This window comes from Epinephelus lanceolatus, chromosome 14 (genome assembly GCF_041903045.1).
Source record: "Epinephelus lanceolatus isolate andai-2023 chromosome 14, ASM4190304v1, whole genome shotgun sequence".
Classification (NCBI taxonomy): domain Eukaryota; kingdom Metazoa; phylum Chordata; class Actinopteri; order Perciformes; family Serranidae; genus Epinephelus; species Epinephelus lanceolatus.
In genome coordinates this window covers 8,567,348-8,577,273 of record NC_135747.1, presented here as the reverse complement: position 1 = coordinate 8,577,273, position 9,926 = coordinate 8,567,348, and the positions used below count along the sequence as shown (strand labels likewise).

Below are 9,926 nucleotides of genomic sequence, written 5' to 3'. Positions count from 1 at the left end.
CAACCATCCATCCATGCTTATCCTAGGCTGAGTTGCCTGGGAAAGCAGTCTGAGGTAAGTGCACCAGACATGCCTCTCCTCAGCGACGCTTTCCAGCTCCTCCTGGGGACTCCGAGGCATCCCCAGGCCAGATGAGATATATAATCCCTCCAGCGTGTTCTGGGTTTACCCCGGGGCCTCCTACCACTTGGCCGTGCACAGAAAACCTCTAATGGGAGTCACCAAGGAGGCATCCTGATCCAAACCATCTCAACTGGCCTCTTTCAATGCAAAGGAGCAGTAGTTCCTCCTTATCCTGCTTCTAAGGCTGAGTCCAGCCACCCAATGGAGAAAACTCATTTCGAACGTTTGTATCTGCCATCCCTTTTTTTCAGTCACTACCCAGAGCTCATGACCATAGGTGAGGGTTGGGATGCAGATGTACCAGTAAATGAAAAGCTTTGCCTTCTAGCTCAGATATCTTCACCATGAAGATGACTTCACTGCAGAGGCCCCACCAAACCGGTGATCCATCTCATGCTCCATTCTACCCTCACTTATGACCAAGATCCTGAGATACTTGAACTCCTCCACTTGGGGCAGTAACTCACTCCCAACCCGGAGGGGGCAATCCACCATTTTCTGGCAGAGAACCATAGACTCAGACTTGGAGGTGCTGACTCTCATTCCGACCGCTTCGCACTCAGCAGCAGACTGCCCCAGTGCATGCTGGAGGTTACGGTGTGATAAAGCCACCAGAACCACATCATCTGCAAAAAGCATAGATGAAATGCTGAAGTCACCAAACTGGACCCTTTCCTCCCTCCGGCTGCACCTTGAGATCCTGTCCATAATTATCACAAGTAGGATCGGTGGCAAGGGACAACCCTGACAGAGGCCAACACCCACTGAGAACATGTTTGACTTTACGCCGAGTATGCGGACACGGCTCCACATGACTCATAGCAACAACCCAGGTACCAAATAATCCCAAAGTACCCCCCAGAAGACTCCAAGAGGGACACAGTCAGAAGCTTTCTCAATGTACACTTAACACGTAGACTGGATGGACAAACTCCCACAGCCCCTCAAACAGTGCTGCAAGAATAAAGAGCTAGTCCACTGTTTCACTGCCAGGACGGAATCTGCAGTGGTCCTATTAAATCTTTTTTTTTTTTTTTTAAAGAGATTTTTTGGGCATTTTTTGCCTTTAATGGCCAGGATAGTTAAGTGTGAAAGGGGGGGAGAGAGAGAGGGGATGACATGCCTGCTCTACCACTAAGCCACCGATGCCTTGGTCCTGTTAAATCTAAGGCCTACAATCAGTCATAGCCTCTTGTTCAGCACCTTGGTGTAAACTTTCTCCTGGAGGCTGAGCAAAACCCATGCCAAAGCGAATGAAAAAAAAAAGAAAAAAAAGAAATGTATAGAAAAATTCTTGACATATTTTGACAACTGGTTCAACCATTTTGCGTGGAATGACTTATGCAATAAACAAATGCCTGCATGTTTTGGGAAATAAGATTTTCAACAGAGAACCAGTATCATACATTTTGAGCAACAGCAGACAGTTGTACATAATCATTTGCATGAGTGTGCCAATTTGCAATTAGTTCCTCTTATGATGTGCACAAGTGACTAGATGATCTGAAAGTTGAGCAAGTACTTTTAAAAATTTCACCTCTGATTTGAGAAATGTACCAAAGCCCCTGAGAAAAGTGTAATTAAAGAACATAACAACAACAGCAACAAAAAAATTAACTATACTGTTCATTTTCATTGTTGTTTATCTGGTGTCAAAAACATATATTGTTATGTTATATTTAGTGACAAAACCTCAAGTGAATATTTACACACTCAGTGGACACACACACACACACACACACACACACACACACGCACACACAGATAGTTGGTGGAAGTTTAGGCTCTGCCCCTGATGATGGCCATGTGTGGGTGTGGCTTCAAATAAAGGCAGAGCCAGCTGACTGCTGTGTCTGTGGATCTGCACTCCAGCACACGGTAAGTTTACTACAAACTATCTGAGCATAAGTACCATAGAATACTTGTGTGTATGCTTACATGCACTTCATTTGTTAAATGCATATTTTTGTGATTATGTCTTCCATCATTAAGACATACCCTAGTGACGGGTAGCTTTGTCAGTATACAGTCATATGAGGCATGGATGATATATTTACTACAAACTGCATGATGGAACTCTTGTTTTGCAACATTTTATAAAGCACACAGTCTTATCCACAGTAGACTGCAATTGCTTTGTTTACTAAATAATTTAGCATTTTAGGTTTTACAACTGTTTATATCTTTATTTTCAGAAAAAGACATGTATTTCCTGTGTTCTGAGGGGATTTGTGTGTATTGTGGTTTCTTTTTTCAGTTTCAGGGTTTGGATCTGGTGTTTAGAGATGTTTGGCAACAACCAAGGTAAATGACTCTTGTTGTAAATTTTGTTTATTCTCAGTCTTTTTTAACTTTTACTAAGACCCATCATTGTTCTTTATGTTGAACTTTGTTCAACATTGAATTTTCTGAATAGAAAATTGACATCATGTTCATACAAACTGAAGACAAACAATGAGCTGCACTCATTTTGTTTGACTAGGAAACCAGTATCCCTCAGGCTGTAATCCTCAGCAGACGCCAGGAGGATACTTTCCTCAATATCCATCAGGCACTGTCCCACTCCAACCCTACCCTCCTCAGCCTTGTGGTCCACCTGTGTACTATCCTGCAGCTCCACCTTGTGGAGGGTATGGACCTGGCTGTGATCCCGGGCATGGACATGGACATGGACATGCTCATGGTCCTGGGCACGGACATGGACATGGTCATGGTCATGGTCATGGTCATGGTCATGATCATGGTCATGGTCATGATCATGGGCATGGTCATGGTCATGGTCATGATCATGGGCATGGGCATGGGCACGGACGCGGTCACTGTCACGGTCGTGGTCGCGGTCGTGGTCGTGGTCATGGTCATGGTCATGGGCACGGACATCACGGACACGGGCATGGGCATGGTCACGGCCATAGACACAGGCATGGTCACATGCATGGCCATTGCCACAAGAGAGGAAGGGAGTGTCACGGGGTAAGATCCAGTTCATTTATAGAGCAATGTCAAATGCAAATCATGGAGTCTCTATTGTACCTCCCATACTGTATCACAGTCAAATGTCAACAAGTAGCCGATAACATTTGTGCAGTTAGTTAAACAATGAAAAACCGTTTATTCAGAAATGATATTGTAAAAGATTCTTAATTTAGGTATACACCCAGTTGCCAGTTTATTAGGTGCATCAAGCTAAAACTTATGCAGTCTAATACAACACTTGTGCAATAGATCCTTCCTTTCAAGAAGGCTCTGACATGGAACTGTTTTCAAGACATGTCAATTAAACTTTATGAGATGCTCATTATAATAGAAACATCTGTCAGTATAACTCTAATTGGGCTCGCAATTTCATTAGTCCAACAGTTTGCTTCTTCAAAAGATATTTAGTAAGGTCTCGCCATGTCAGTAACAGTCCTGGCTCCTTTTGGATTTTTATTTGATTCTTTCTGGCCTTTCCAACAAGTCCTCAGTCTAAAATGGCAAAATAAAAGTAATTTGTCAGTCTCTTTCAAAGCAACTCATTTGACTGTTCCAAAAATGGCTTGTTTAAGCATTTCCAAATGCCACCTCTATGGTTAAAGTTTTTCAGTTGTTTATTGGCAAAAATTGATGTCTGCATTCATAAATATGTCATTACTGGTGTACTATTACCTCCACCAATAATCTGACTTATTCTCGTAAAAGGAGAATTTCGGATTTGTTTGTACATTGTGCGGGTAAGTCTTCTGTGGGGTTCCATTACGTTTCGCCATCTTGAGAATACACCCGCCAGCAAGGGACATACAACACCGCCTTCGGCGTTTTTGTTGAGAGCCAGGCCAGCACTGCGTGACTGAGGAGCCGAAGGAGAGGAGCAAGAGGCGCTTCGCTACTACCCTGGCAAATTTGAAACAAAGTCCCACTCTTTGAGCATAATGCAGGATCATGCATATGCAGCATCATAGGAAATGGAATCCTTGTCGCCAAGAAAGCGCAAAAGGGAATAGAAAAGGCAGCATGACCGGCGAATTAAAAAAACGAAGGCCCACATCAGGGTAGCCTTTCCCAGGTAGAGAGAGCTGCTGAGGGAGAATGGTAATGCAATCACAGGCCAGCGCCACTGTTGGCTGTTAGCCGCTGTTAGCGGCCAGTCGCTAACAGCCTCATCCCTCTCCTCGCATCACTGCGCCGCTGTTAGCCACTGTTAGCCACTGTTAGCACTGGCCTGTGATTGTATTACCTTTCTCCTTCAGCAGCTCTCTCCACCAGGGAAAGGCAACCCCAATGCTGACCCTTGTTTTTTTAATTCACCGGTCACGCTGCCTTTTTGATTCCCTTTTGCACTTTCTTGGCGACGAGGATTCCGTCTCCCGTGATGCTGCATAATACATGATCCTGCATTATGCTCAAAGAGTGGGACTTTGTTATGCGGCAGTAGTGCCGCTGGCCACTAACAGCTGTTAGCGGCACAGTAATGCGAGGAGAGGGATGAGGTGTGTGAGGTTGAGCCACTTGTCAGTTGTCAAAGGACAAGACGTGATTGGTTTGTTTCAATTTACATCCACTCCAACAGGCCTACGTTGTAAACACAGCCAGCATGGTGAGGAAGGGATTTGTCAACTCGCGTCGCGTGTGTCTGTGTAGGAGCCTGAATGAATACTCCATGTAGTATCGGATGACATGGTTTCATCAGTGTTATCATAGCTTTTTGGTACACAACGTCTACAGTTGTTGCAATATGCGTTTGAAACAGTGAGGCGCTAGAGTGCACCATCTGTTTGAATACAATATATGATTTCAACGTTAGATGGGAGAAATTCCTACACACTGTGGCTTTAAGCTAGTGCAAAGGTAGTGGTATCTTGTAAAACTAGGGGAAACTAGAAAACATAAGGTATCCATCGGTACCAACCGTATCGGCATAGCTTGTCGTTAAGGGGACTTAATTAGGCCCCAAGGTTAGATCAAATTTTTCGTGAGGGAACAACTGGCATGGCAATTTTTGAAAGGGGTCCCTTTAACTCTCACATTAAGATATGTGAATGAAAACAGGTTCTATGGGTACCCACAAGTCTCCCCTAAACTTGAGTAGGCTTGTTCCAGGTAAATGTTTTGTTCCTTACAATCAATGTACTTCTTCAAATTTTTTAAGGCGAAGGACAACCAGCCTATTTAAAGAACAATAAACTCCTAACACATGTATACACAGATGCATAACACATTAAAACAGGATTGTTTTTGGAACTCATAATGTTAACTTTACCAGTATTAGTCTCTATGCATCAGTGGCCACATCTGGCTACCCCTTGTGAAAAAATTCTCGGTTAGGGTTAACATTTCACTATATTCATTTCTTGCAGTGTGATTGATTATATCATTCAATTATGAATTCTTAACTTAATTAATCACTTGATTGACATGTCATTACGAAATGAAATGGCAATGTGTTTTTCTGCTGTAGTCCTCCAGCAGCTCCTGCAGTAGCGACTCGGACTAGATGACAATTTCTGGAAAGCAACAAGACAGGTCACCACCAGGAAACCTTCATTCTGCTACCTTACAGTATATAATAATAGACTGTTATGCCTATTTGACCACCTGCATTTCAGAGCATGGAGTTTTTTTGTTATGCTTTGTTTTTGGTCTTTGTTTTTCTTTTTCCTTTTTTATTTGAATGTTGGGCTAACAAATGTAACGAGAGGTTTAGTGAACCCCATTTGAGTCTGATTTATCTGTCATACATGAATGTATTATGAAGTCTTAAGCCAAAAAATCGTGAAATGAAAAGAACTGAAGACATGTATCGGCTCCCCAGCTCTACCCTCTGGCTCTCCTCTGACAAGTTACCGGCAGTGTTGCATTTTTGAAAAGGACTTTTATATGCTTTTAATGTATTAGACTCTGATCATAATTGTTCTCTTGTGATTAACAACATAAAACTGCCCTGTGCCCTGCCTCTTTATTCCCTGTTTCATTTGACCTCATAGTTTCCTATTACACTGTTTGTGTTATCAATCAGTGTGCATTCATATTATCTTTATTTACCCAGGGAGCGGTGAATTATGACCTTTGCTCAACAGTGCTTTTCACTAGTAGTTACACACCCTGCCGCTCCTCAGTACACTCACATCAACCAATCACCTGCGTAAACACTGTGAAGCTTTTATTTATGCTATTTCTGGTCTTTTAATAACACCATTTTATCTTTGACACACAGAGGCTAGTGGGAAGGCATCAAAAATCTTGAGGTGGAACAAAGCACAATAATGTCTTTCATACTCTGTGAGGTCTCCCACATATGAAATAATTTCTCATTTAAAATATTTCACTGCAAAAGTGGTCAAATTAACAGTTATTCCAAGACCCCGGAAAGCAGGGGGCCCTCAGCTCTGCTTATCACTTGATTAATGGGTAGGGTGGACTCTGCAAATGACAGAGACCCTCCTGGGTAAAAATGCAGTATAGCAGGTGGAAGGTGGAGGAGTAGACTCTTAGAGTATCTCAATAGAAATGCTGAAGTAATTAAGTTAACAAATCTGTGTTTCTAACCCACAGCTTTGAAGGTGGCAATGTTGGTCTGCCAGTCACAGTGGTGGAAGAAATATTCAGATCTTTTACTAAATTCATAGTAGCAATAGTACAGAAATACTTTGTTACAGGTAAAAGTCCTGCATTCAGAATTAGACTTAAATAAAAATACAAAAGTATGAGCATTAAAATGTCAAACGTAAACCCATTTCACAATTTCTGCTCATTATCCTTATGTGTTTGCATTACTGTATTTCCTCAGTGCAAGAAGAGATTAACATTCTTTGTTTTCACACATGAAGAGGAATCCACTGCCAGTCAGTCAGAGCCTGAAATTACATGAGTTCAGGTGTATCATCTCCCATTCAGCCTCACTTTATTTTGCATTTGTTTTATTTATGGGCAGAGTCACAATTTCTGTCACTTTAACCATTTTTGCAGTGAAATGTTTTTGTACAAGACTCCATTTCATATCTGGGAGACCTAAGAGAATATAAAATACATGCTTTGTTTTACTGTACCTCCAATGGAGGTATTTCTAAAACTAAAGCACTTTTAGAGGTCTTTCCTCCTGACTAGATTATTGTGATAGAATGATAACAACCCAGCAGCTCCTCTCTTTAGTGCATACAACAGTGAGTCAGAGAAGCCTGGTGAGTGAATGTAAACTGGAAGGCGAGTACACTGCACCCATGGATTACTTCAAATTCACACTGGCAACTGCTGCTTCTGCTACCGCGCTGCCTTGTATGGTCCCAAACTTTCAAACACAGGGCACCTCTGGTCCAACCCCAGTCACTGGAACTTTGTGTTTGTGCACTGTACCGTACAGTGATTAATACATTATTCACCGATGTCATGTTTAAACTCGGACATATTGCATTCTGTCTGATAAGAGTCGTTCATATATCTTATCAAGCAATGAAAAAAGCGATTCAAGATCAACATGTATTTGTAAATGTTATGGAACATCTTTGTTTGCTAGGCAAAAAGACAAGTTGTAAACCTGATTTTTAAACAGAAAAGCACAACAAAATTTCAAGTTTTATTTGTGTGGGTGGATGTGTATCCATTTCTTAAACTATGCTTCATATTGACTGTGTGTTAAGAATTATACACACATACACCCACGCCCATTCAGTTCAAAAAGCAAAACTGTTTTGATGGGAGTTCAGGCACTGCCCCCCAGTGATGTGAAGTGGGCTGCACATAAAAAGGAGTAGCAGGTGACGGGTGCCTCTGTGGACCTGCTCTCCAACGCACGGTAAGTTCACCTCTAAAACTCTCCTGAGGATCTGCACCTCTATAAGGTACTTAAATAGGAAATGGCTGTTTGGGTGTTTTAAAAGACAAACTACATATAACTGTTTAAAGTGGGGTTTTTTTTTGCTTTCAGGATCTGTAGTTTCATCAGAGGTTTCAAAATGTACGGACACAACCAAGGTGAATAACATGACCAATTTAATTTCAGATTAAAGTGCATTTCATACATTACTTAGCATTAATTTAATGATTTCTATTTTCTCTTTATGTTTAGGAAACCAGTACCCTCCTGGTTACCCAAACCATCCTCAGCAGATGCCAGGGGGATACCCTCAACATCCTCCAGGCACTGCACCACCCCATTGTCCTCCTCAGCCCTACGGTCCACCTGGAGGTCAACATGGACATGGACCTGGACCTGGTTATGGACCTGGACCTGGTTATGGACCTGGACCTGGTTGTGGTCCTGGCCATGGACATGGACATGAACATGGGCATGGACATGGGCATGGACATGGACACGGACATGGACAGGGCCATGGACATGGGCATAAGCACAAGCATAAGCATGGTCACAAGCATGCCAAGTGTCACAAGAAAGGAAAAGACTGTCATGGGGTAAGACTCTGTAATTTTGTCAAATATGATGAATTGTATGTTGGTTATATTTGCTACAGAAATGCGGTTTTATTTACAATTCAAAGAATTATAGAACATAAATACTTGTGTAATACAACATTACCTTATCACAGCAAATCAAAGAAAGGCTGTATTTATTGGTCCAATGTTACTTAGGTATACCACACCTTTAGCCATTCATTTAAGCTGCACATTGGTTTTGTAAATGATTGAAGTGATTCACCGATGTCTCTGTGTTGTGTTCATCCCTGTTGTAGGCCTCCAGCAGCTCCTGCAGCAGCGACTCTGACTAAATCAAGATGCCTGGACAGGAAGAGTAACAACACAAGTTGGCATCCTCCCACCATATTTTCTGATCAAAATGTTCTTGCTCAAATATTTCTCCAGGTATAATTAAAAAAAAAAAAAAAAAAAAGAATACCTGCATTTTTCACAAAAATGTACCTCAAAATGTAATCACGGTTTCTGACTCTCTCCTGACAGCTAATCCAACATCCAATGATACTGGATATTTAAAAATTATTTTAGCTCAGCCATGTCATGATTTGTTGACATGGTATGATGTAGTAGAAGAGACACATTATAGGCATTATTGTATTCGTGATTGTGTTTGTGAGGAAAAACAATAAAAAAAATACTTTCTGTGCATGTGAAATGCAAGTAAAGTAACAATGCAATGTCTTGTTTTTGTTTTGTTTTTTGTTTTGTTTTTAAATTCTTTTTTAAATTTTATTTTGGCTCTATTCTACTTAATACACTAATTTGCTATTCTGGCTAATGTAACCAAGGTGTGCCCTTTTTGTTTGCCCAGGGAAGGTTGACTGAGCAGTACACACCCTGGAACTGCCAGTGCAGTCACCCTAATCTCAGTCTGATAGCTTGTCCAGTCAAACACTTGTTAATGTTGTTATGGTATCCAACCATTTACACAGGTTCAAGTCTTTGAGGGCCACCATTACTTGTTTTTAAAATGTCATTTTTCTTATCCTTCTTGTGGTTGATGGAAGATGCACCCAGATTCTGTTTTTTGACAAAAACAGCCAGTATAGTATAGTATCTATAGTATAGTATAGTATAGTATAGTATATTATTAGCAATAAAATGTACTCACAAGATCAATGGTAAAAGTAGTTATTGTACAGAGTGGCCCCTGTTATAGTGTTAGGCTATGATATATTATTATCACTGATGCATTACTGTGTTAGAAAACATTATAGTGTTGTAGCTGACTGAGGCAAAGCTAATTTTAACTACTTTACATACTGTTAGTAAGCTGAAGTAAAGTAACAACCATAATATTTTCCTGTTAAATGTGGAGGATGGAAAAGTGCAAGCAGGCTACCTCTAAAAGCTAAGTAGAGTGGCTGAGTTAATGCATGTAGTTACCTTTACTTTTT

General features: G+C 41.2%; 2 protein-coding genes across 3 annotated transcripts; both read left to right on the top strand.

Moving 5' to 3' along the window:
* Positions 1-1,964: 1,964 nt before the first annotated feature.
* LOC144466851 (uncharacterized) lies at positions 1,965-6,061 on the top strand. The gene is made up of 4 exons (XM_078174309.1): positions 1,965-2,001; positions 2,381-2,427; positions 2,606-3,096; positions 5,561-6,061. The coding sequence occupies exons 2-4, from the start codon at positions 2,409-2,411 to the stop codon at positions 5,594-5,596; spliced, it is 546 nt and encodes a 181-aa protein (XP_078030435.1). The 5' UTR covers positions 1,965-2,001; positions 2,381-2,408; the 3' UTR covers positions 5,597-6,061.
* Positions 6,062-6,199: 138 nt separating this feature from the next.
* On the top strand, positions 6,200-9,206 carry LOC117251273 (uncharacterized). 2 transcript variants are annotated; one of them, XM_078174310.1, is made up of 4 exons: positions 6,200-7,891; positions 8,024-8,070; positions 8,165-8,508; positions 8,787-9,206. In XM_078174310.1, exons 2-4 carry the CDS (start codon positions 8,052-8,054, stop codon positions 8,820-8,822), a joined length of 399 nt encoding a protein of 132 aa, XP_078030436.1. In that variant the 5' UTR covers positions 6,200-7,891; positions 8,024-8,051; the 3' UTR covers positions 8,823-9,206. The 2 variants fall into 2 exon arrangements, with proteins under 2 accessions (XP_078030436.1, XP_078030437.1); XM_078174311.1 differs by having other exon boundaries at positions 6,200-7,937.
* Positions 9,207-9,926: the final 720 nt, after the last annotated feature.

Bases quoted from the DNA above. Each gene is read 5' to 3' on its own strand.
- LOC144466851 (XM_078174309.1), top strand. The intron at 3,097-5,560 runs GTAAGATCCAGT...TTTCTGCTGTAG, and splicing joins GAGGAAGGGAGTGTCACGGG to TCCTCCAGCAGCTCCTGCAG.
- LOC117251273 (XM_078174310.1), top strand. The intron at 8,509-8,786 runs GTAAGACTCTGT...TCCCTGTTGTAG, and splicing joins AAGGAAAAGACTGTCATGGG to GCCTCCAGCAGCTCCTGCAG.